Source organism: Monodon monoceros, unplaced genomic scaffold (genome assembly GCF_005190385.1).
Source record: "Monodon monoceros isolate NGI ecotype Baffin Bay Population unplaced genomic scaffold, NGI_Narwhal_1 Super_Scaffold_10, whole genome shotgun sequence".
Lineage (NCBI taxonomy): Eukaryota > Metazoa > Chordata > Mammalia > Artiodactyla > Monodontidae > Monodon > Monodon monoceros.
Genome location: NW_021703766.1, coordinates 33,009,981 through 33,037,273, shown reverse-complemented (window position 1 = coordinate 33,037,273; position 27,293 = coordinate 33,009,981). Strand labels below are relative to the sequence as shown.

General features: G+C 36.0%; 1 protein-coding gene across 5 annotated transcripts in view; it reads left to right on the top strand.

Moving 5' to 3' along the window:
- Positions 1 to 27,293, top strand: part of CYLD (CYLD lysine 63 deubiquitinase) — a 61,489-nt gene that overhangs the window by 17,663 nt on the left and 16,533 nt on the right. For 4 of the 5 annotated variants that reach the window (XM_029240157.1, XM_029240159.1, XM_029240166.1 and 1 more), the window contains 6 exons: positions 15,363 to 15,461; positions 17,033 to 17,149; positions 21,910 to 22,289; positions 23,187 to 23,352; positions 24,503 to 24,644; positions 25,904 to 26,026. In XM_029240157.1, the coding sequence (XP_029095990.1) occupies positions 15,363 to 15,461; positions 17,033 to 17,149; positions 21,910 to 22,289; positions 23,187 to 23,352; positions 24,503 to 24,644; positions 25,904 to 26,026 (1,027 nt within the window). Of the gene's footprint in view, positions 1 to 15,362; positions 15,462 to 17,032; positions 17,150 to 21,909; positions 22,290 to 23,186; positions 23,353 to 23,414; positions 23,871 to 24,502; positions 24,645 to 25,903; positions 26,027 to 27,293 lie in introns of those variants that run through there. The other variant, XM_029240169.1, reaches the window with a different exon arrangement.

Here is a 27,293-nt window from a genome sequence, read left to right as displayed (position 1 = left end):
AAAGGAACCCTGTACCTTTTAGCTATAACTCCATTATCCCTTCATCCTCCTCAGTCCTAGGCAACCATCAGTCTACTTTCTGTCTCTGTATGTTTGCCTATTGTAGACATTTCATATAAATAGAATAATCTGTGCTCTTTTGTGACTGACTTCTTTCACTTAGCATAATGTTTTCAAGGTTCATCCATGTTATAGCATATATCAGTACTTCATTCTTTTTTATGCCTGAATAATACTCCATTGTAGTAATATATCACATTTTGTTTATCCATTCATCTGTTGATGACACTTGGGTTCCCTCCATCTTTTGGCTATAATGTATAATGCTGCTACAAACATTCGTGTACAGGTTTTTGTGTGGATGTATGCTTTCATTTCTCCTGGGTATATATCTAGGAATGGAATTGCTGGGTCATACGGTAGCTCATGTTTAATCATTTATGGAACTGCCAGACTGTTTTCCAAAGTGGCTGCACCATTTCGCATTTTACAGCAATGTATGAGAATTCTGATTTCTTCATTTTTTTGTTGTTATTTGACTTTCTGATTCTGGCCATCCTAGTGGGTGTGAAGTAGTATCTCAGTTGACTTTTGCATGCTGAGTTTTGTTATAAACAGTCTTATTAAAATCTTTTATTCACAGTTTATCTGTAGATTACTTTTTAGTAGCAAGTCATTATCATCTGCAAATGTTGTTTTACCTCTTCCTTCTAATCCTTATATCTTCCATTTTTAAAATACGGTTTTGTTATCCTAGTGTCCCTGTAAATATAATATTGGATAGACGTGGTGATAGGAGGCATCTTGGCCTCGCTCCTGATCTTAAAGTGAATGCTTTCAGCATTGCACTATGAAGTATGATGTTCATCATAGGATTTTATTGTTGTTGCTGTCACTTATCAGGTTATAGAAGTTACCCACTCTTCCCCATTTTCAAAGAGTTTTATCATGAGTGGATATCGAATTTTTTTTTTTTTTGGCTGTGTTGGGTCGGGTCTTTGTTGCTGCACGCGGGCTTTCTCTAGAAGTTGCAGCGAGCGGGGCTACTATTCGTTGCGGTGCATGGGCTTCTCATTGCGGTGGCTTCTCTTGTTGCAGAGCACAGTCTCTAGATGCATGGGCTCAGGAGTTGTGGCTCACGGGCTCTAGAGCGCAGGCTCAGTAGCTCTGGTGCATGGGTTTAGCTGGTCCGCGGCATGTGGGATCTTCCCAGACCAGGGCTTGAACCCATATCCCCTGCGTTGGCAGGCGGATTCTTAACCACTGCGCCACCAGGGAAGTCCCTAAATTTTATCAAACTGTTTTCTTTATATATTGAGATAGTCCTATGTTTCTTTTCTTTTAATCTGCTAATTTTCTAATATTAAATTAGCCTTACATTCCTGATATAAGTCCACTTTTATCATGAGTCATGCATTGCTTGGTCCAGTTTGCTAATTTTTGCATGTTTCAAAATTAAAGAACAAATTTGCATTGCATGTTTAAAAATTTCTTTACATAGTGCCCTGGAATGGGCTTGCCTCAGGAAGGGCCTGTTCCTTGGAAAGTGTTGGAGTAAAATGAAAAAAAAAAAAATTTAAAAATGCATGTGTTTAAATTAAAAAAACATTTTTGTTTGGTAAAGTACATATGGCATAAACTTACCATCTTAACCATTTTTACATGTACAGTTCAGTGGTATTAAACACATTCATAATTTTGTATAACAGTCATCACCATCTGCCTCCTTAATGCTTTTCATCTTGTAAAACTCTGTGTCCATTAAGCAGTAAACGCCCATCTCTCCCCTACCCTCAGCCTCTGGCAACTGCTGTTCTATTTCCTGTCTCTATGATTTGGATTACTCTAAGTACTTCATTTAAGTGGAATCGTACACTGTTTCTTTTTTAATGATTAGCCACTCCACCCTGCCACTCCATGGTAACCACCACTCTACTGTCTGTTTTTCTGAGTTTGTCCTTTTCAGATTCCACATATAAATGAGATCATACAGTATTTGCCTTTTTCTTCAAAAAATTAAAAATAGAATTACCCTACAATCCAACAAGCCCACTTCTGGATGTATATCCAAAGGAAATGAAAACAGGTTCTCAAAAAGATGTCTGCACTCCCATGTGCATTACAACATTATTTACAGTAGCCAAGGTATGGAAACAACCAAAATGTCCATCAACAGATAAATGGATAAAGAAGATGCTGTGGAATATTATTTGGCCATGAGAAAGAAGGAAATCCTGCCATGTATGACAATGTGGTTGGACTATGCGGGCATTATGCTAAGTGAAATAAGGCAGACAGAGAAAAACAATCTTGCCAGAGGATTCCCACTTTCATTTATTCAAAAAACCATCTTTTGGATTTCTTAATCCTTTCTAGATATATTGATTTTCTGTCTCAGTAATTTTAAAAATTATTTTTTCTTTGACTTTTTGTGGATTTATTCTATTTTTTTCTAAACTGTTTAGTTTGAATGCTTATTAGCTTGTTAATTTTTAGTCTTTTTTTCTAGTGTAAAGCATCTAAGGCTATAGATTCTATGTATCCAACTACCTACATTCCATAAAATTTGATATATAGTTATCTTGTTACCATTAAATTTGAAGTGTTTTGTAATTTCCTTCATGAGTTTTTTAATGTAATTCATCAACTATTTTAAAATGTACTTTAAAATTTTTCAGGTGTCTGTTTTTATCGTTATTAATTTTCAATTTGATTGATATGGTGAGAGAATATGATACTAATCCTTTGACATTTGTTGAGGCTGGCTTTATGGCCTAGTACGTGATCAATTTTCAGAAATGTTCTGTGTGTACTTGAAGAGAATGTGTTTTCTTCAATTGTAGTTGCATGTAGTTCATGCATATTTTATATGTCCCTTAGGTCAAGCTAATTTATTATGCTATTCAAATTTTATGTATCATTACTGAGTTTTTAATTGTGAGGTCTAACAGCTACTGAACAAGGTATATTAAAACATCCTCATATGATGATGGATTTGTTAATTTCTTCTTAATCTATAAGTGTTTCCTTTAATTTTGAAATTGTTATTTGCTACATACAAGTTTAGAATTTTTATGTACCTAGAATTTAGAATTGTTGTATCTTCTAAGTGATTTCTCATTATGTGGTGACTGCCTCCATCTCCAGTAATTTTTTCTTTTTTTTTTTTTTTTTGCCTTAAATTCTGTTTTGTATGATATAGATAGGTTTCCTTTTGGTTAGTATTTTCCAGGTATGTCTCTTTTTCATCATTTATGTTTTAGTTATGTCTCTTATAATCACATATAGTTGGTTTCTTAATATAGTTTGACAATTTTTATATTTTAACTGAAGATTTTAATCTATTAATAGTTATCATTGCTGACAGTTGGATTTATTTCTACCATCTTGTGTGTTTTCTATTTGTCCTACTTTATCTGCCCTATCCCCAATGTGTTTTTTTGGATTGAGATGTTTCCCCCCGCCCTACCTTCTTTACTCCATTTTCCCACTCTATCCCACTTGTTTTCTTTTAGACAGCATGTCATTTTTTTAAAAAATCCATTCTGATGATCTCTGTCTTTTTGTTGTTGTGTTTAATCTATTAACACTTAAAGTAATTTTTGTTTTTTATGTTTTCTATTTGTCCCTCTGTTTTTCATTCTTCTTATAGTCATTTTCTACCTTTTTGGTAGATTATTTGAAAACTTTTAAGAATTATATGTTAATTAATCTATTGGTTTTTAAGCTATATTTCATTGTAATATTGCTTTTAGTGGTTTCTCCAGGGATTATAGTATATATCCCTAATGTTTTAGTTTAGTTCGGGTTAATATTGTGCCAATTATATACATCAGTATAAGGTGTAGAAACCTTGTAACCATGTAAATCTAGTTACCTCTTCCTCATTATTTATGCTATTAATTGTCATGTACATTACATCTATGTACTTTAAAAATGCACAAGAAAATGTTATATTTTTTGTTGAAATAATCATTTATATTTTAAAGAATTAAAAGATCTGTGCATCTATTTATCATTTTCCTTCATCCTGAAGAACTTCTTGTGGTGTTTGTTGAAGTGAAGTCTTCTAGAAATGAATTTCTCTTAATTTTCTTTGAGAATGTCTTTATCTTGCCTTCATATTTGAAGGATATTTTGGGTATATATAGAACTCTGCTATAAAGTTGGTTTTCTGTGATTTTCTGGCCTTCATAGTTTCTGATGAAAAGTCATCAGTAGCCTGAATCATTGTGACCCTGTATGTAATATAATATGTTGTTTTTCTCTGTGTGCTTTGAAGACTTTATATTTGGCTTACAGCATTTAACTATGATGTGCCTAGAATGATTTTCTTCATCTTTATCCTGGTTGGCATTTGCTAAACTTCTTGGATTTGTAAATTTATATTTTTAACAAAGTAGGAAACATCTAGCCATTTTTCCTTCAAATGTTTTTTCTGTTCCTTTCAGTGTTCTCTCTTTCTGTACCTTCAATTTGATATATGTCAAAATTTTTGGTATTGTCCCTTATCCTTAAGGTTCTGTTAATTTTTTTCAAATTTTAGTCCCTCTGTTCTTTAGATAATTCTATTGTTGTACCTTCAATTTTATTCACTTCCCCCTCTTTTATCCACATTGTGCTTTTAACACATCCAATACATTATGTTTTGAGATATTGTATTTTTAAAAGTATTTTAAGACTTTCCATCCAGTTCCTTTTTTTGTTTCTCTAGTTTTTATTTCTCTGATGAGATATTCCTATCTTCTCCTTCACTGTAAGCATATTTTTCTTTACTTCATTAAGCACAGTTATAATAGCCTCTTTACAATTCTTATCTGCCAATTACAACATCAGAATCATCCATGCATTGGTATCCATTGCAGTTTTTTCTTTTTAGACGGTCACAGTTTACCGTTTTTTTTGTTGTTGTTGTTATGTTAAGCAATTTTTTAAGTTTTTTTGTTTTGTTTTACTTTTACTTTTTTTTTTTTTTTTACGGTACACGGGCCTCTCACTGTTGTGGCCTCTCCCGTTGTGGAGCACAGGCTCCAGACGCACAGGCTCAGCGGCCATGGCTCACGGGCCTAACCGCTCTGCGGCATGTGGGATCTTCCCGGACCGGGGCACGAACCCGTGTCCCCTGCATTGGCAGGCGGACTCTCAACCACTGCGCCACCAGGGAAGCCCTTACTTTTACTTTTAGCATTAGTACAAAACCTTCATAAGAAGGTCATTTTAGTTGTAAGCCAGTAGTAGTTCTCCACCTGTGGTGATTTTGCCCACAGAAGACATTTTGCAATGTCTGGAGACATTTTTGATCAACGCATCTGGGGTAGGAGTACTGCTTGAATCTAGGGGATAGAGACAGAGATGCTGCTAGACATCCTACAATGCAGCAAGCAGCCCTCCACAAAAAGCGATCTGGTCTGAAATGTTAGCCTTGCTGAGGTTGAGAAGCCCTGTCCTAATAAGCAAATTCTGTGAGTTATGCTAATTTTATAATGTTAACTTGCTGGATAGCTAAGGGGAATCCCTTGTAAAATCAATTTTCTTTCATTATTTATTCTTACAGGAATAATCAACTCTATGCTAATATTGTCTTACCAGAACCACATGGATAAATGTAATTTAACTTGTCTTACCAAATCAAATACCTCTGTGGGTATTTCTTTTTCTTTCTTTCTTACCTTTTTTTTTTGTTTTAAATGTCCAAAGGGTACTTTTGAAAGCTCAAAACCTTATTAGTATAACCACCCTTTTTACGTACCTTAATTGAATTTCTTTGAATTTTCCATTTTACAACTAAATATAATTCATTATATCAAGTAAGTTGGGAGGCTGGGGAAATCATTAGTTCAGTATTATAATTTAAGAAAGAAAAAGATACCTGAAATATGAGGTTGGCTTATGTATAATTAATTGTGTTTTTCTCAGTTTGCCATAGAATAAAGATTTGAAATGCCCCCACCCCCCTTTTTTCCAACTCCAGAGCTGTATTTCTTTCTGTATACTTTTTCCATATCTCGATTTGGTTTGAAATGTAAATGATCTTGGGTTCTACATAGCACTTAAGAAGAAAAGAAAAGAAAAAGCTACCATTTCTATTTTTCATGTGATGGAATTATATATAACCTCACAAAGAATTCATCTTTAGTAGTATTTATCTTCAAAAACATTTACAATTGCATTTTATTTAAGTAGTGATGTAAGATTAAAATAATCAAAATTAGTTACATGAATCTCTTAGGAATCACTTGTCAGGCAAACTTTGATCTTATAGATCAGTGGCAATCATTGTCATTGTTACTGGCTCTCAGAGCAGTGTGACAGGCAAGGCAAAGAATGCTTTTTTTTTTCTTTTAAACCTTGATTTTCATAAACCATGAATAGAAGATAATTAGGAATGATACCAGCTTTTATTACATAATACACCAATTATACTTTTTTGCCAACAAAATAAAGCCTGCAAATAGACTTTAAAAAGCAAAGTTGTCTAAACGAAAATTAATTTCATTTATTTAAATAGGTCTTCATCTATATTTCATGTCATCATTAACACCCATTTCTTGAGAAAGAAGAAAATAGTCATAATCTCATTTAGTTTCTTAGTTTTTTTTCTTGCCCTGTTACCTTCACTCGTAGGACAAAATTATTTACAGCATTAAAAAATTTTTTTTGCAAGTGGTTGAACAGTTGATGAGATTAGGAAAGAATTCATCCTATTCAGTTGCTTGTTACAGTAGGCTTCTGAAGAATACCATTGACTAAAAATGCAGGAGTCTTCAACCTGTTAAGAGTTTTTCATCTCTTCATTACTGTTTTTTTTTTATTTTTTAATTAATTTATTTGTTTTTGGCTGCGTTGGGTCTTCGTTGCTGTGCATGGCCTTTCTCTAGTTGTGGCGAGCCGGGGCTACTGTTCATTGTGGTGCCTGGACTTCTCATTGCGGTGGCTTCTCTTGTGGTGGAGTATGGACTCCAGGCATGCGGGCTTCAGTAGTTGCAGCACACGGGCCCTAGAGAGTGCGGGCTTCAGTAGTTGTGGCGTGTGGGCTCAGTAGTTGTGGTGCGCAGGCTCTAGGGTGCTCCGGCTTTCAGTAGTTGTGGCGCGTGGGCTCTAGGGTGCAGGCTCAGTAGTTGTGGCACACTGGCATAGTTGCTTCGCGGCATGTGGGCTCTTCCTGGACCAGAGATGGAACCTGTGTCCCCTGCATTGGCGAGCAGATTCTCAACCACTGTGCCACCAGGGAAGTCCCGTTTGTTACTGTTTTAAATGTTAAAAACCTCTAACATATCTAATTTGACATTATATTCAGGTTCTTAAACCTGTTGTGATGAAGCATATCAATTAGTGCCTCCCCTAAATTTCTGCTTTTTTTAGTCCAATCTGTGTTGTCTTTTTTAGTTTTGGGGGTTAGGAATGTAATACTAATTTTGTTTTTCAGATTATGTAGTACATTCATGTTCGCACAGAATTTTCAAAGGGTGCATGAGAGCTTTTCCTTCTAGCATTGCCCCCCAACTACCTAATTATCTTCTGCATCCTTCTTGATTAATTCGTTTCTTTGTTGTTCAGTGTTTGCATATTTTATACACTTTTTTGTACCTTCTTTTTATAATCTTAACAATTTTAGTGAGTTTTAACTGACATACAGTAAACTGCACATATTTTAAGTATATAGTTTGTTATGTTTTAACGAATGTGTAGACCAGTGAGACCTTTACCGCAGTCAAGATAGTGAGCATGTCCATCACCCCAAGGTATGCCCCTTGTGTTTGCTTCCTTCCATCTGCGTGTCCCATCCTCCAAAATCTAGGCAACCATTGATCTTTTTTCTGTCAGTATACATTTGTTCACATTTTCCTAGAATTTTATATAAATGGAGTAACTCAGGATGTATTCTTTTTTTTTTTTGGTCTGATTTATTTCATTCAACGTAATTATTTGTTGACTCATCCACGTGTCCCTTTTGTTGCTGAGAAGTATTCCATTCTGTAGTGAGAAATAATATATATTATATATGAATAATACATATTATATATGTATAATATATATTATATATATGCATTATATATATTATATGTGTGTATAATGTATATATAATATATATAAATGTATAATATATGTGTGTGTCTGCCCCTGAGTCTTGCTAATGTTTGGTCTTTGACCCAGGTTCCTGACACAGAGCTCCTAAAATCCTTTGGAATTTTTTGGGTGATAGAAGTGTCTTTTGTTCTTATGAGGTGATTCTTAGTGGGCTCCTGGATGGAGGGCTGGTCACTACAGAGACCAAGCCATGATTAGAACTTTCAGCCACAGCCCCATCCCCTGGAGAGGGGAGAGGAGCTGGAAATTGAGTTAATAATCAAGCATGCCTATCTGATGAAGTCTCCATAAACATTCCCATAGTATGGGGTTTTGAGAGCTTGCAGGTTACCGCAAAGCTTACGGTCTTTTGGGACTGAGCCCTTAACTTGTGGGATTTGCCGCTAACCCCAGGTAGATAGCGTCAGAACCAAGTTGAATTGTAGGACACCCAGCTGGTGTCACAGCTTAGTGTGGGAAAACTCCTCACACATTTGGTGGCCAGAAGTGTCAAAATTGTTGTGGGCATGAGAACAAAGGGAAAGACAGCGTGTTTTCCCTATAGGCATAAGGATATACCATTTTGTTTTTTCATTCACTTGTTGGTGGATATTTGGCTTGTTTCTACTTAGTTTGTGTCTATTATGAATAATGCTGCTATGAAAATTCATGTATAAGTCTTCGTATGGACATAGGTATTCATTTCTCTTGGGTAAATACCCAGATGTGGAATGGCTGGTACTATTGTAGGTGATTGTTGAACTTTAAAAACAAAACAAAACAACAGCAACCTGCCAAATGGTCTTTCCAAAGTGGTTATACTATTTTACATTCCCAGCAGCAGTGTGTGAGAATCCCAGTTTTTGCATGTCCTTGCCAGCGCTTGGTATGGTCAGTCTTATAAATTTTAGCTATTCTAATAGCTATATAGTGGCATCTAGTTGTAGCTTTAATTTTCATTTTCCTGATGGCCAGTGATGTTGAACATCTTTTTATGTGCTTATTTGTCATCTGTATATCTTCCTTGTGGAGTATCTGTGCAGATCTTTGGCCAATTTCTTGTTAATTTATTTTTATTATTGGGTTTTGAGAATTCTTATAAATCTGAATATAAGCCCTTTGTCAGATATATGATTTAAAAATATTTGAGATTATTATATATTTGCATGCATTTGTAAGAAATAATACAGAGAGATCTTGTGTACCCCTTACACAGTTTTCCCCAAAGGAACATCTTATACAACTACAGTGTAAGATCACAGCCAGGGTGTTGACATTGATATGGTCAATATACAGAACATTCCCATTACCACAAGGATACTTCATGTGGCCTTTTTATTGTCACACTGCCCGTCTTGTCCCCAGCCTCTCCTTAACCCTGGCATCCACTAATTTGTTCTTCATTTCTACAGTTCTGTCATTTCAAGAATCCTTTTGAGCTTGGCTTTTTTCACTCAGCATAATCCTCTAGGGATTCATCCATGCTGTGTGTGTCACTGGTCTGTTCCTTTTTATTGATGAGTTACAGTCCATGTTATGGCTGTCCCACTATTTGTTTAACAGTTTACCCATTGAAGGACATCTGATTTGTTTCCAGTTTTTAGCTGTTATAACTAATGCTTATAAACATTTGTGTAGAGTGAACACAAGTGAACGTAAGTCTTCATTTCTCTGGTATAAATATCCAGGTGTGCAACTTCTGGTCATGTGGTATTTGCATGCTTTTTAAGAAACTGCCACACTTTCCCAGAGTGGCTGTACCATTCTGCATTACCATCAACAATCTGTGAGTGATCCAGTTTTTCCACATCCTCACCACCATTTGGTATTGTCACTATTTTTTATTTGAGCCATTCTGAGATGTGTGTAGTCATATCTCACTATGGTTTTCATTGAATTTCCCTGATAGCTCATGATGTTGAATATCTATTTTCATGTACTGATTGCCATTTATGTATCTTCTTTAGAGAATTTTGTTTTCATCTCTTTTGCCCATGTTTTCATTGGATTATTTGCTTTTTTACTGTTGAATTTTGAGAATTCTTTATATATCCTAGACGCTAGTCCTTTGCAAATAGTTTTTTCCCAGTCTGTAGCTTATCTCTTCATCCTCTTAACAGAGTCTTTCACAAAGCAAAAGATTTTGATTTTTATGGAGTCCAGTGTTTCTGGCTGTTTTTGTATTTCCTCTCTGTTCCCTTCTTCTCTTGCTCTCTTCCTCTGTGGTTTGATGACTTTGTTTAGTGGTATGCTAATATTCCTTTATCTTTGATGTAAAAAGTTTTCTATTTTTCATTTTTTTCCTAAGTGTGTTTGTAATTGCTTATTGAAGCATTTTTACCATGATTGCTTTACAGATCTTTGTCAGATGATTCTAACATCTCTGTCATCTCAGTGTTGGCATTTATTGACTGTCTTTTTAAATTCTTTTTGGCATCTTCCTGGCTCTTGGTATAATGAGTGATTTTTATTTGAAACTTGGACAGTTGGGTATTATATTCTGAGATTCTAGATCATGTTTAAACTTTGTTTTTGCCGCGTCAAGGGGTGTGTGTCACCTCATTATGGTCAGGTGGAGGCAGAAGTCCAGATTCCCCGCTTGGCCTTTGTTGGAGTGGGTGTGGCCGCTGTGTTTGGTTGCAATAGAGTGATTATTGTCTAAAAGTTTCTGTCTAACTAGGGTTTGTCTTTTCTCATTCTTTGACTAATGAGAGGATACCTTTGTTGGGAGTTTCTTTTGTCTCTCCCCATTGGCATTTCCAGGTTGCTGCCTTCTTCAGCTCTAAGTCTAGGATATATAAGGCAATAAGAAAACCCAGGGAAATCTCGTGTCACTCCTTAGGTCCCGTGCTCCCTAGCTCATCTGCCTTCTCCTCTTTGCCTTTCAGAGGCTTCTCAGTTTTGTTTTATATGTTACATCCAGAATTTTTAGCTGTACTTATCAGGAGGAATAGGAAAAAGTACACCAACTTATCTTCCCAGAAGAGTAAGTTGCACCTTTTTAAAAAAAGCTAACAGTAGATCGATCATAGGGATCATTTTATATTAGTACATATATTGCACACTTAATCTTTTGCTTAAATTATTGCATTTTATTTCATTTTATAAATGTATCATTTTTTTTTTAGATGTTGGGCGTAGGAGTTTATTAATTTATTTTTGCTGTCTTGGGTCTTCGTTTCTGTGCGAGGGCTTTCTCTAGTTGTGGCAAGCAGGGGCCACTCCTCATCACGGTGCGTGGGCCTCTCACTGTCGCGGCCTCTCTTGTTGCGGAGCACAGGCTCCAGACGCGCAGGCTCAGTAGTTGTGGCTCACGGGCCTAGTTGCTCCGCGGCATGTGGGATCCTCCCAGACCAGGGCTCGAACCTGTGTCCCCTGAATTAGCAGGCAGATTCTCAACCTCTGCGCCACCAGGGAAGCCCCAAAATGTATCAGTATTTTGAAACCAGTCCCCTACTGATGGGCATTAAGGCTGTTTTCAGTCTTTTGCTATTATAAACAATGCTTCAGTGAGTAATGTCATATGTATGTTCCAGTTTGCATGTATCCAGTATAGCTAAAAGATTACTTACGTGTTCATTTGATAGAAGAGTCACTTGGTCCTGAAGAAAATTAGAGTATTTCATTTTAGAAAGATCTGATTGTGAAAAAGTCTCTCCTTGGATACGTGCTTACCTCTACCTTCCTATAACTTCCCTCATTGATTCTAGTTCTAACTGGGGATGAAGTTAGGACAAATCCAGCCCCTCTTCCTTGTAGCAACCCTCAGATATTCAAAGATGAGTGTCCTTGACACCTACATCTTCTGTTCTCCAGCCTAAATAGTTTGAGTCATTTTAGCCATTTCTCATATGGCATGCCTTCCAGATATTCTGAATAAGACCTGGTTTGTTAAAGACACCTTCACACTTGGACACCTAGAGGGGAACAGAATACCGTAGTCTGTATGTAGACTAATTATTGCAATAGAACAGGACTTTGGAAGAAAAGATTTTGGGACTGCCCTGTCACAGTTTGAATTATATTCCCAGAGACACGGTAATGCCTTCCTTGCATGGAGTTGGTAGTATTTCTTGACTAAATGAATGCACTTATAAACTAATGAATTAATGATTCCTGAACTTACGCTTGACTTAAATCCCCAATTTTGTTCACATGTACTTCTGCTTCTGATCTATATTTGTATGGTTGATTTGGGGGACACATGGCAGGACTTTACATTTGTCCCTGTTTAACTTCATGTCATTAGAGCTATCCAGTCTTCCATTTTCAGATCATTTTGGATACTAATTCTGTCCTTTCATGTTTTGTCTCTCTCAATATCATGTCATCTGTAGATTTTTCTTGTGTGCCATCAATATACTTTTCTGAGTATTTAAATGGGATATATTATACTCATATTTACGTTAAAATATTTATAAGATCTTAAAGAAAAGATAACTTCCTGGAAGTGGACTTGCTGGGTCAAAGGGTACGTGTACTTTACTAATGCCAAGTGGCCTTCTGTAGAGATTGTCAGTCTGAATCACCCTGAATGTTGTCTGTATAGGCAGGACTCCTCTCATATGAGACAATTAGAGCCCAAAAGGTTATTTTGAAGCACTAGATCACAGTATGCAACCCTGATGTTATCTCTATGGACCTTCCAGGATTTCTTGAACAATTTTTCATATAAAATTGTCTATAAGGAAAGTATTTACTTTGATCAGCAGTCTCACTGTAGGGAGGTTTTTGCTGTGTTGTTGTGTATAGTATGTTTGGTATTGGGTTTTATAATTCTTCATTCTACCCAAGTAAACTTACATTTTCTTCAGTAGATTTCTCCGTGGATATTAAATTCTCATTTGGGTTTGAATTATGCTCTTGTGGCTGATGATGTTAAGCAGTACATCAGTTAAGCAATTTTCTCAATTTAGTGGTTCATTCAAATCCACAGACATTTCTTGTGGTTTGTTATTGTTCACTGGTTTATTGTTATGATTTCCAACCCAAGTTTCTTCCAGGGATTTTTCTTTTTCTGATTAAATCACTAAGAGTGATGGGCAGGCTTCTAATTTTATTTTGAATGCACTCCTGCTGTGTATATATAATGGGTACTTCTGGCTTCATTTCTTTTCTCAACACAGTGTCCATGGTGTTTTGTATATCAGTTGTTTATCCTTTTTTTATTGCTATGTAATATTCCATTGCATGAACAGATCACAGTTTGTTTATCCATTCTCCTGTAGAATGCATTGTTCCAGCTTTTGGTTATTACAAATAAGGCTGCTATGAACATTTTATACTAGCCGTTTGGTGGACATGTCTTGCTATCTCTTTTAATATCTTTTAATCAGGATTGTTTTAATCTCACAAAATTGCCTGCCAAATTTATTCCTTACTTTGTTTACTTTCTCATACTTGCCTTTTCCTGAGATGGTAATCTCTTAAAATTCATTTAAGATGGAAGGCTTTGATTTTGGATCATGAATACAGTTGTGATAAGGAAAGAATTAGTTGGTATGTAACTGCTGGAGGGCAAGTTAGATTTAGCATGTGACCCTTTATCTGCATAGAATGCTGCAGGACTGTCCTATTCCTCAAAGTTGATATTTGAGCCCCTACCTCCCCCATGACAAAGTCTTTGGCAGAAGATAACCACCATTTCCAACTCCAGTGCCCTGCATATTCCTAACCCTTGGAGCTCTCCCCTAGCATCACCATCAGAGTTGTCACCACCGGCTCATCCATTTGGCCTTTTGGTACTGCCAGGCGGCCTTAGTTAAGACCATTTTCTGCCTTTATTATAATCACCACTAACTGTATAATGTATATAGATTATGGTATACATGTGAATATCTTTTCAATTTGAAATGTACTTACATGCAATTAATTACAGTTAATAGTGAGAGTTAGTTTTCTTTAGTCAATTTGTATGCTGTAATTTGGAAATTTTTGCCAGTGACTAAGAAGTTTTACTTTCACAGTAGCTGTCACATGTGGTATTTAGAGATATTGGAATGGTAACATCATAAAAATATTGGTAAATAGCCTTTCATTTACTATATCACTTGGTTAAACACATGGTTATTCAGTATAATTTTTGAATTAAAATAATATTCCATTTGATCACATTATGAGACAGTTAAGATATTGTTCAATAATGCATTCTTCTCCCCCTCCAACTGTGGAAAAAAGTTCCCAAGCATCATTTATATATAATTAATTCAATATTATTTCCTTTTTCTTAAAAAAATAGCCCTTGTGTTTAAAATGTAAAACTTTCCCTCTTTTTCTCTTTCTGTTCTCAAAAATCCACTGTGGGTGATATTGTTTTTGCTGATACATAGCTTTATCAGGTAGGACTCTTAAGTGTCATGTTGGACTCCACGGATATGTTGAACTTTCCAGGGGAAAACTTTCCAGACTGACTTTTCTACATTTGCTTGATCAGTTTTTGTGAATATCTTATGAAAATCACTGGCCTTTAAGGTTTAAGGTAGTCTTTGTATCAAAAACAAAATTACTGCACCAATTTTTCAAAAAAGTTTAAGTGTTTTCTTCAGAAATATTGTTGCCATTTATCTCTGGCTTTCTGCATTATTCATTTCATTTCAATACATTCACATTTCATTCATGTATTTCTCTGTGTTTTTTCTCTTATATGTATATGTGTTTGTGTTATTCTTAACATATATATATATTTTTAAAAACTGATACATATACCTAACCAGACTTTTTCCAATCTGTGTCCCATGAAATATATTAATCTGAGATGCTAAATAGAGTGGCACAAAAAACATTATCAAATAAGTTTATTATATCCCTTTTTGAGAGATTCACAATGCATATTAGCATATTAAAGGTTCTGGGGTTATGCAGTAAAGAAGTCTGTTTATCTCAGCATCTTCTAGAGATATTTGAGAGTGGGACACTTCATAACACACAGGGGTGTTCTGGGGATACTGATTTGGGAAATCCTGCAAAAAACTGAGTAAGGTTTTCTTGGTGGTGTTTCAACATATCAAATAAAATTGATTAAAAGTGGTTAAATTTTCAAGAAGTTAAAGCACATAGCTGAATTGTACTTGGGGTGTATTATCTTGTAGAAATTATGTTTTGAAATACAGCAATGATTTTTTTTGGTATGATCTTTTTCAGTACTTTTTATGGCCTTGACAAATTTGTAAAACTACTCTGAAAATTCTATTTTTTCATTGGAAAGGGATTGTTGTTGTTATTGTCATTATTTGCTCAGTTGTTTCTCTTCTATAAGAATTTGCTTTTATCTTTAAAAAACATGTTTACTGTTTCAGATAGCGTTACACAGGAAAGGAGGCCTCCCAAACTAGCCTTTATGTCAAGAGGTGTTGGGGACAAAGGTTCATCCAGTCATAATAAACCAAAGGCTACAGGTATGGATTAATAGAATACAGTTTTTAGTTATTTACATGATTTTTTATTTGCCATAGCATTGGAAAAAGGTTAAAAGGTATTACTCCTTAATGTATATGTAGACTTTCTTCTTGCAAACATTTTTAGTATTTTACTAAAAAATGTTTATAGATGGTGTTGCTTAAGCCAAGGGTTCGCAACCTTTTCTAAATGTTGAAAAGTTTCCTGTGGGGACCTGTGTCTTTTTCTGGTCCATATACGCTGGTTTTTGGAATTCCCTACTTGTAACATTTGTATATATAGTTTAGAGTCACACTACAAAATAATCATTTATGGATAATGTTTGTAGGATAAAATATACTAGAGATTATGTGGATTTTGCTAACAGAGGTGGCACAAATTAAATTCCAAACCACTAAGCAAAAATTTTTGTCTTTCTTCCAGAGACTCCCTTACAATACATGTGGAGTTTTTAGTTGTTTTTTGGTTAGCTTCCACATATTTCATAGATGTATAGGGTGGTAGTTATACAAGCTAAACAGCTAATTTAAAAACCTGCAAGAATTTTCAACTCAGATGTAGGTTAAGAAAAGAATATTTTTTCCTCAATTATCTAGTGAAGAAAACTTTTTCAAGCTTATTTAAAAGGAAATTGTACTTTAAGAAATATTTTATGTGACATTGGACCCTGGGAGATGTAGAATTAAATAGAATATGTAAGTGATAGATAGTATTTTTTATGTTAACCTATGGATCTAGATAGGTTAGCACCGATTTGCTACTCTCACTTAAATATGAATAGCCTAAAGATTTTCTTAAGATATGTGTACTACTTATGTTGTAGCAGATCTTAGTTATAGGTATGAAGTGTAAAGTTATCTGCTTTAAATTGAAAAAGAAATCAGATTTTGTTGTAGGTTCTTGAGACCCCACTGCTCTCAACGATAGCATGTCCTTTTAGTAATGAGGCAGGGGAATGTCTTGATGTGTCTGTGGCAATAGCTACACTAAATTTTCTTACATTTAATAAATTTAATGTATAAGAAATAATACTGCTTCACTTTTTCAGAGACATGAAGAAATTCAGCAAGGGATTTGTTGACTAACAATTCCAAAATGTTTAAACCTTAAATCTTTTAAACTTAATTTATGCATCTATTTATATACATTCGAAGACTGCCTTCTTTTGAGGGCAACCGTTTTAAAATAATATGTTAAGTTTGTGAACCAAGAGCTTCGTTAAATGAAATTGGGGAATGGTGATTTTGACATTTGGAAATAAGCCATAGTACGTGAAATGATTTTTTAAAGCAGTTTGTTTAAAAAAAAAAAAAAAAAAGCAGGCTTTTCTTTTAACTTAACTCCTGTTCTCCTCTTATATTGTTTCTTGGGCTGAAGAATCTTTTTGACACTGCAAAAATGGTTACCAAAATTTTAAAAGCTGAAGGCACTAATAAAATATACTGTGTTTGTATACATCTGTTGGTTGTGTAAATAATTGTTAACACCATATACATATTATTTTCTCTTACGGAAAAACTTTCACATCATATTGACTTTATTTTTAAAAGGAACTTTTCTTGTTCCATAGGATCTACCTCAGACCCTGGAAATAGAAACAGATCTGAATTATTTTATACCTTAAATGGGTCTTCTGTTGACTCACAACCACAATCCAAATCAAAAAATTCATGGTATATTGATGAAGGTAATCTATAATTTTAGTGTTCTTTATAATGTTTCTCTCCTTTTAACTCACTAGAGAAAAAATGGCTTTTTCACCAATATAGATAGTTTTTGGAAACAGAATGAGTAGACCATTCTTTATTAATATTGCTGAATTAAAATATTATACACAATTTGAGCTACACTGCTGTTAAGTTTAATATAATATTTAGAAAATGTATTAGCAGCTTGTTCTCTGCACTTCATTGATCTGTTTAAGGTAGAAGATCTCTAGAATCAGTTGAATCATTTAAAGACTTTACTATCTTGATATCCTTTTTTTTGATACCACTTTTACAAAACTCTACCTTCCCTTGGTTCTGGGACATCACTTTCTTCTGGTTTATTCTTTTTCTTTTGTTCATCTGTTCAACAAGTATATATCGAATGCTTACTGTGTGCCAGAAACAAATGAAGAATTGCAGTCTTGATGGGTATAATGAAGGCATATGATGCTGTGAGAGTATATTAAGGGATGCTTTTACTTGAGGGGCTCAGGGATATTTCTAGGAGGAAGTGACATGAGCTTAGATTTACCAGGGGAGTGATAGATAACAAATTGAAATGGGGCAGAAGAATGTTTTAGGCAGAAAGAACAGCATATGTAAAGGCCTTGTGGTAAAATGGAGCTGGTGTTTGCCAAGGACTAAAGAGAACCAGAGTAGCCAGAACAGAGAGATAGAACATTTTATGAGATGAGAATGGAATGGCAAACAAGGCCAGGGCACGTGGAGCCTGGTGTATCCTATTAAAAGGAAATGGCAAGCCACTGAAGGATTTTCAGCAAGGGGTTTGCAGGGTTTGCCTTTTGAAAAGATGATTGTGGCTGCAGGGTGGACAGTGGACTGAAGCAGGGGCTGTGTGAATGCAAGGACACCGTTGAAGGCTGCTGATAGGCTCAGCCGTAGATTATAGTTGCTGGGGCTAGACTTGTTGGGGAAGGGATGGGGAGAGGTGGATGGCTATGAGATATCAGAAGTGAATTGACAGGATTCACAGATAGATTGAAAGTGAGAGGTAAGGAAGAAAGAGATGTGAGTGATGACTCCTAGTTTTCTGGCCTGCATACTTAGGTGGTGATGGAGGAAGGTGATGGATTAGGTGATTGTGGAGGAAAGTGATGGATTTGCTTTGAATATGTTGAGTTTGAGGAGCCTTTTAAACTTCCCAGAGTTGATTTGTCAAGCGGGCAGTTGCATATGCAGATCTGGAGCTTAAAAGAGATGTTAAGAGCTGGAGAAATAAATTTGTAGTTTGCCTTCACGTATGTGGTGATTAAAATCCTGTGAGTAGTATCACCTATGGAGAAAGTAGGGATGGAGGTTGTGGCTGAAGTCTGAGCCTTGAGGAGCATAATGGCTGGGAGGAGGAGAAGTCTTCAAAGGAGACAGAGAAAAGGTAACCAGAGGATGTGGGCAAAACAAGAGGTTATTGGGCCAACAAGCCAAGGAGCTAATAGACACCAGTGTCGAATGCTTCTGAGAGGGCAAATAAGATAAAGACCACACAAAAACCCATTGGATTTAGCCAGTGGCAGTCGCTGATGGCCTTGTGAGTTATGTTTTTACGGAGCGAGGAGATGGAGACATGAGTCCAGTTGCCTAAAATGTAAGTTTCTGCTTCATCCTGGACCTCCTCTCTGTCTCGCATTAGTCACATCCAGATGTCACCAAGTCCTAGGGATTTCCTCCTCTTTAATATCACTAGAATCCTTCCCCTCTCTTCATTTCTGAAACCACTGCCTTAGTTCAGATCCTTTCCTTTGTTTTTTGCTGTCTGGATTAATATAGTGACCTTCTAACTGGTCCAAAAAGACATATGAAGTAATGAAATTTGTATGGAATAGGCCTGCATCCTTAAATTAGAAAATAGAAGCAATTTACTTGTAAAAGAACATCATATCTGTAGTTGTTTTACTTACACATTTTAAAGGCTATTCTTTATAACATTTGATTCATTTATTCAATTTTTTAAATTACAAATATTGAGTGTTTTCTTGTGTTAGTGGCTATACCAAGTGTTATGGATCCAACCATGGAAAAGACTAACAAAGTTCCTCGTTGTAGGGAGCTTATATTCTAGTTGGTATGATAGACAATAAATGTATAGACAGACAAGGTAACTGTGACATGTGCAATGAAGGAAATGAACAAGGTGATAGCAGCTGGTGGGAAGCTGGCTCCAGAGGTGGTTTGGAAAAGAGTCTTTGAGGAAATGATATTTATGTTGAGATCTGGATGATGTGAATGAAACTTCCAGAAAGAGAGCTTGAGAAGAGCATTCTACGCAGAGGAAATAGTAAAGGCAGAGGTCCTGAGGTGAGAAATTATATTTGGGGAACAGGAAGTAGGCCAGAGTGGCTGCAGCAGAGTAAGCAAGGAAAAGAGGTGTATGAAATGAGTTTGGAGGGGTAGGTAGGAGCCAGATCATTTAGGACCTAGTAAGCGTTGGTAAGAAATTTAGTATTTATTGTAAGGTACTGGAAAGCCATTGACGGTTTTAAACAAGGGAATGATACAAGATCACGTAAGATCTTTAAACTTTAAAAAGATCTCACTAGTTGTGGTATGGTAATTAGATTGGAGGGGGGCGAGAAGAGGGACAGAGAGTCCAGGTAAGAGACTGGTTGCAGGGTGAAAGATGATGGTGGCTTTGACTGGGGAGATGATGGTAGAGGGTAAGGGGGGTGGACAAATTTGAGGTATATTTTGGAAGTAGAAACAACAGATCTTGCTCTATGGAACTGAGTGTTGGGCTTGGGGGGGTTGAGGGTTTGGGAAAGAAAATAATAAAAACCATTTTTAGATGAAATATCATCAGTAAAGAATCTTAAATGGATAAGGTATAAAGTACAGTGAGCACCTATGGAGTCACTACTCACTTTAAGGCAAAGAACATTATCATTCCCTTTGAAATCCCCTCAGCGCTTCTTCCTGGTGGTGTTCTTTCCCCTCTCCTCTGAGCTACCATCATCTTTAATTTAGTGTTTATCACTCTCTTGGTTTTCATTATCGCTTATGAGTTTGTCCATCTAAACAGCATACTGTTAGTTCTGCATGGTTTTGAGCTTTATATACAAGGAATCAGACTGCATGTATATTGTGTAATTTCCTCCCTCAACATTATGTTTCTAGATTCATCCAAGTTGTAGTATGTGATGATTTATTTGTTTTCGTTGCTGTATAGCATTGCGTTCCATTCCATTTCTGTGAAATTTGGTATTTAAATATACCACAATGTAACTATCCATTCGACCACTGATGGACATTTGAATTGGTTTTATTTTCTTGCTATTATTAACAGCTCTGCTATTAACATTCTTACCCATGCCTAGGGTATGTACCTAGGAGTGGAATTACTAGATGTACATGGGATATGTACATCTTTCCTTTACTAAATAATGCCAAACTGTTGCCTGGAATAGTTAATACCACTTCACACTCCCATCGGCTTTGTGTAAGGGTATCATTGACTCCTCATCCTCACCAGCAGTTAATGTTCTGAGACCTTTACCTTTTGAAATGCTCTCTCATGTTGATTTTGACTTTCTTTTATGTATTTACTAGTGAGGGCAAGAACCTTTTCATTGATTTGTTGGTGATTTAGGTTTCTTTTTCTGTGAGCTCCCTTTTCAAGTCTTTTGCCCATTTTTTTTTTCTATTTTTTTCTGGTCTTTTAAACAGATTGATTTATAGACCTTTTTCAAATTCTAATCCTTTGTCAGAAATAAGGATTACAAGTATTTTCTCCTTGTTTGTGGCTCATATTTCTACTCTTGCTATGATGCCTTTTAATGGACAAGTATCTCTTAATTTTAATGTGGTCATATTTGTCAGTCTTTTCCTTTTTGGTTTGTATACTCATGTTTAAGATATTTCTCTCTACCCTAAAGTCATAAAGAACATTCTTCTATATTCTCTTGCAAAATTTGTAGGTTTGCCTTTGACATTTTTCTTTAAGACATCTGGAAATTGTTTTTGTGTAGAGTGTGACAGAGGAGTCCAATTTAATTTTTTAAAAATATGGATAGTTGATTATCTCAGCGCCATTTATTAAGAAGTTTGTTCTTTCCACACTGATTTGCAGTACCTGCCTGGCAACTGTATTAGTTGTTTTAATGAAACAGCTTTTGGCTTTGGTTCTTTTTATTGGATGTTTGTTTTCTCTTTCATTAATTTCTGTTTTTGTGTTCTTTCCTCTCGACTACTTTTGGGGAGGTTATTCTGTTGTTTTTCTAATTTGCTAAGTTGTATGCTGAGTTTATTAATTACCTTTCCTTTTTTTCTAAAATGAACTATTAAGTCTATACATTTCTTTTATAAGTATTACTTTAGTTGTGTTCAAGTGTTTTTTTCTTTATTTTAAAAATTTACATTATCATTTCTTCTTTGATTCATTTGTTATTTAGAAGCATCTTTCTTAAATTTTTTGCTCTCTTTTTTGTATTGGTTTTTGTAACTTAATTGTATTTTGGACAAGGAATATAACCTATGCAATTCCAATCAATAACATATTTTATTGGTTTGAATAATTGGGTGCCATTTACTGAAGAAGAAAAATTTGGAGGTGGGGATGTGAATCAAGAACACTGACTTGGAGGTAGTAAGTTTGTGATGCTTATGAGAATCATACTAGAAGAGGTCAGGTGGGCAGTTGGACTTACGTATATATTAATCTTTAGAGATGTATGGCATATTTAATATTCTTGAATAAATTTCTCTAATTAAGAATAATTTCTTATAGTTGCTGAAGACCCTGCAAAATCGCTTACGGAGATCTCTCCAGACTTTGGACACGCTTCACCACCACTGCAACCTCCTTCCATGAACTCACTATCCAGCGAGAACAGATTTCATTCTTTACCATTTAGTCTGACAAAGATGCCCAACACCAATGGAAGTATTAGCCACAGTCCGCTCTCTCTGTCAGTTCAGTCTGTGATGGGAGAGCTAAACAATGCACCTGTGCAGGAGAGTCCACCCTTGGCCGTATCTTCTGGTAACTCACATGGCCTGGAAGTGGGCTCGCTGGCCGAGGTTAAAGAGAATCCTCCTTTCTATGGGGTAATCCGTTGGATTGGTCAGCCGCCAGGACTCAATGAAGTACTCGCTGGACTGGAACTGGTAATTTAATTTCACCTAAAAATTGCATTTCTTTTCTGTCTGGGGTTTTGTACAGATCTTTCCGTATTCTTTGCTTTTTGGTGAAATATTTTATTTATCCACAAAGCCATCACTAGAGAAAAATTTTATTACCACGCTGCCTGACATCCTTTGCCACCCATTAAGCATCTGATCCACTTATTCTTAATGTTAGTTGATCTGTGTTCAAGGAATGAAAGTAGATTTTTAGGCTAATATGTTTAGGCTCATTATATTAAACAGAATGCAGTAAGGAAAGCAAACTGTTATCAGTTTTTCTTTTTTTTTTTTCTTAGCCTCCCTCCTGCAATCAGTTCTAATATTTCTATCATTGACTTTAAGATTAATCACCATTTTTAGTGACCTTTTGAGATCTTTGGTAGAGGGAAAGATTTTGGAGATTAGAAAGCATAATTGTTTGACATTTCATAATCAGAAAGAGAATTTGAGTACATTTAGCTTTTATTTAAATATATTTCTTGCTTTTTTATTTGTTGGTTTACAGGCCAGTGAATGCTATTTTTCTCATTGGGTTGTTAAAATAAACAGCCCCTTCTGGCCTCCTGTCCCCGCTAGTTTTAATGCTTTTGGAAATGATGCAGGGAAGTCAGTTAACCAGGGAAGGTTTAACATGTATTCTGAAGGGAAATACATTGAGGATTTTATGCTGGAATAAGGCATTAATTTCTCAGATCGTAAGCTGTGGGCTGAAACACTGATTAGTCAGTCCCTTTTTCCTGATGGAGTTCTCAGTACAGGTGTGACAGCAGAATTCTAAGAAAGGGTAAACTTGAAACAAGTCTTAGTTCTTTGTATACCATCTTTGCAAGATGGAGAATAATGCATGTTTAAGCTTTTTTTTTTTTCTTTCTTTTTCAGGAAGACGAGTGTGCAGGCTGTACAGATGGAACCTTTAGGGGTACTCGGTATTTCACCTGTGCCCTGAAGAAGGCGCTGTTTGTTAAACTGAAGAGCTGCCGGCCAGACTCTAGGTTTGCGTCCCTGCAGCCAGTTTCCAATCAGATCGAACGCTGTAACTCTTTAGGTATTTGTGTGCCTTTCATTTATTCATCAATCTGGAATGACTCTAGTTCTGACCTCGTGTCATTTTGCAGTAGTTGGTAGTAAACAGTGTTTCTTTCCTGCCAGTGTTCATCAAGCTTTTAAATCAGAAAAAGATTATTACTTGGTGTATGAGAAAGTTAGTTATCCTAAGAGGGGACATTTAGAAAAAGTATTAGCCAGGAAACCATGCTTGAGATTTAAAAATTGAGAAATAGTGGGATTTATTTTCCCCTTCCTGTTGATTACAGACATTTAATTTTCAACAACCCAGGAAGTAGAGATTGAAATGTGGCCTTCGTTATGGCACTGATTTTCCTCTCTGTATTGTTCAAGTACATCAATAAGCATGTCTTATCAAGAAGTCAGCATTATTATAAGAAGTAGTTTTAATTGCCTGATGAACGACAGATCTCATCACTTATAGTAGGTGGCAGTTTCCTGATACTGTTCCTTTCCAGTTTTGGATAATCGTGGTGAAACGTCTTGAGAGTTAAACAGGTATAAATAGGAAAACCATCTTTATGAAAAACAATTTTTCTTACAGTTGAAGTAGTGCTTTGGAATTTTTTGTTTTCTTTTCCAACTTGAAAATGGAACATCTTCAGACAAATAAGATACCTGGGGAACAAAATATTTTACTTGGCAGATGCTTTTTTACGTTACTTAATACTCTAAAATGTTTTTTAAATTGTGGAGGAAGTAAGGTTGAAAACGAACATTAACATTTTTTTATAAGCCAAGCTGAATAACAATTAACCAAAACGTACCTTTAACTTAGTTTTGAGTTGGGTAATAAATTGTGCATCAAAATACAAAAAGATTTTTTTTTTTTTTTTTTTTTTTTGGGGTGCGGGGGCCTCTCACTGTTGTGGCCTCTCCCATTGCGGAGCACAGGCTCCGGACGTGCAGGCTCAGCGGCCATGGCTCACGGGCCCAGCCACTCCGCGGCATGTGGGATCCTCCCTGACCGGGGCACGAACCCGCATCCCCTGCATCGGCAGGCAGACTCCCAACCACTGCGCCACCAGGGAAGCCCCCAAAAGATATTTTTAAGTGAAGAAATATGTATGGGAATACGTAGCTATAATAGTTTAAAAGAATTATTTTCATTTTTATCTTTATCTTTGCAGCATTTGGAGGCTACTTAAGTGAAGTAGTAGAAGAAAATACTCCACCAAAAATGGAAAAAGAAGGTTTAGAGATAATGATTGGAAAGAAGAAAGGTATCCAGGGTCATTACAATTCTTGTTACTTAGACTCAACCTTATTCTGGTAAGTTTAAAATTAATGCAGTAGGAATATAGTGCCATGGGGGCAGGTGTGTGTGTTTCTTTGTGTGTGTGTCGGAGAGAGAGAGAAAGAGAGAGAGAAAGAAACTGCTAATTGCCTCTGAGTGGAGAAACTGGGGGCTGGGGTTCAGGAGAGAAAGGGAGATTTGTATTTCACTGTATACTCCTTGGAAGCTACTGAATGTTGCCTTATGTGTCTGTATCCAAAAAATTAATATAAAAAATAATGCAGTGAATGATAGTGTTACAGGTGGTACAGATATTCTGAGGGTATGTGGGAAATCATAGGACTGAAGAGAATAAGTACAGGATCTTTGTGCACAAATCAAATAACTTGTCATAAGCCATTGACTGGCTTGTGTGTTTGTTTTACTAGGCAGAGGCAATCATAAAACTACTTTATTTTAAAGAAGTATTTTCAGTAGAAGCACAGTTGCCCTCGTATATGTAGTTTGTTCCAAAGTAGAACAATTTAACATGGCAAGAATTTTTACACTCTGAAGCTTGAACCAAGAACATCGCCAGTTAAACTGAGCATAACCTGCCAACTCTGTACAGCCACGTTGTAAGAATTAGGAAGTTAATGGGATGTTAAAATTTTAAAGACAAGGGAGAAGAATAAAAGTGGTGGGCCATTTTTGGGGCAGAATACTTTGTCTCTCAGAGGTGTTGACAAAAGCAAGAATTGATGTAATATTCTTCAGATTTTCTGATAAAAATCTGTTTAGCCAAATTTTCTTTTTCTTTGATATCAGCAAGTCACTGCTGTTAGTCACAAGTGATTTTGACATTTAAAGGAATTCAGATTTCTGCAAAGGGCTGTGGAGAGAGAGAAGTATAATATCTAGAGTGGGTTACATATTGGCTATGTGTTTGCCTTGGGAAATTAGTTTCCAAACTTTCTCCTCTGTTGTAGTTTGACTCAGATTTGTAGGCCTTCTTTCAGCTTTTGCAAAGAAGTTTTCCAGTGTACTGAAGGCGTATTTTTAATCCTTTAACACTGTCAATCTATAGTTTGCCTTCCTGATATTAGTATTCTCCTTAAGGATCTCTAGGCCCTGATGATTGAACCATGGGAACCTTGACAGGGGTCTTGGTTACCCGTATTAATAAAAAACACTAATTTGTATGTTATTTGTTCTCCAGAGTTTGTGATTTTTCTCTTCATATTCTTTTTAGTATGGGTTTCTCAAAAATTAGTACATTTACAGCATGAGGAAAAATATTCTTTTTATTTTGCAGCTTGTTTGCTTTTAGTTCTGTTCTGGACACTGTGTTACTTAGACCCAAAGAAAAGAATGATGTAGAATATTATAGTGAAACTCAAGAACTGCTGAGGACAGAAATCGTTAATCCTCTGAGAATGTAAGTAGAAGATAGTTATTTTTGCCTTTAGGTGGTATCCTAGGTGCTGTTTTTTGGTACAGTAATTTATTCCCTGCTTTCCTTTAATGAGAAATGGGAGAGAATTAGTTCGCTTGATGATGTATTAACATCTTTTTTAACTTTCGGTCCTTGTATTGTCTTTTTTTTTTTTTTTTAAGAAGATTTCTGTTCAGTCTTTGTTGCTACTTTTATTTATTTATTTATTATTTTTTATTTTATTTATTTATTTAATTATTTTTTGGCTGCGTTGGGTCTTCATTGCTGCACACGGGCTTTCTCTAGTTGTGGTGAGCAGGGACTACTCTTTGTTGCGGTGCACGGGCTTCTCATTGCGGTGGCTTCTCTTGTTGCGGAGCACAGGCTGTAGGTGCACGGGCTTCAGTAGTTGCGGGGTGTGGGCTCAGCAGTTGCAGCGCGTGGGCTCTAGGGCACATGGGCTTCTGTGGTTTCAGTGCGCGGGCTCAGTAGTTATGGCTCGCCGGCTCTAGAGCCACAGGCTCAGTAGTTGTGGCGCACGGGCTTAGTTGCTCCGTGGCATGTGGGATCTTCCCGGATGGGAAGATCGAACCTGTGTCCCCTGCATTGGCAGGAGGATTCTTAACCACTGCACCACCAGGGAAGTCCCATTGTACTGTCTTTACTTCTTTAACATTTTAAATCTGGCCAAAGTGTAGCACATAGTGTATGCCATGAAGTGATTAAACCATTTTGGTAGAGTGTACTACAATTCAGCAATTACAGTAGGTTTATAAAAGCTGACATAAGGTATTTGGGATTCTTATCTTCAATACTACCCCTAATGTAATCATGCTTATTAGTTTAATCGGTATGATCTGGCTTCTTAAACTTAATTTTATCTGAATGAATTGCAGCAAGGGAAATTTTTATTTATAGAGTAGCAAGTATTTAATAGTTAGAAATAGTTAGAAATAGTTAGAAATAAATAAGATGTATTTTATTAACACATTTCTTGGTTAAAGGAAGATATTTAGGCCTCCCTCCACTTCTCTTAAAAAGGTGATGTTTTTGGTTATCTCCTAGTTTAAGAATTATAAGTATGTCTTTCTTTGGCCACAGGAAGCAATTTGTAATGGTATAAGTACAAGACATCTAGTAAGGACTTTTGTTAAGTGGTAGGAGGATTGTGTGATAATGTCACAGTGTAAAATTTAAACTATGAAGAGTCAGGGCCATAGATCATAAAACAAATCTGTTCTTTTAGGAATATAGGGAGCAAACTATGTAA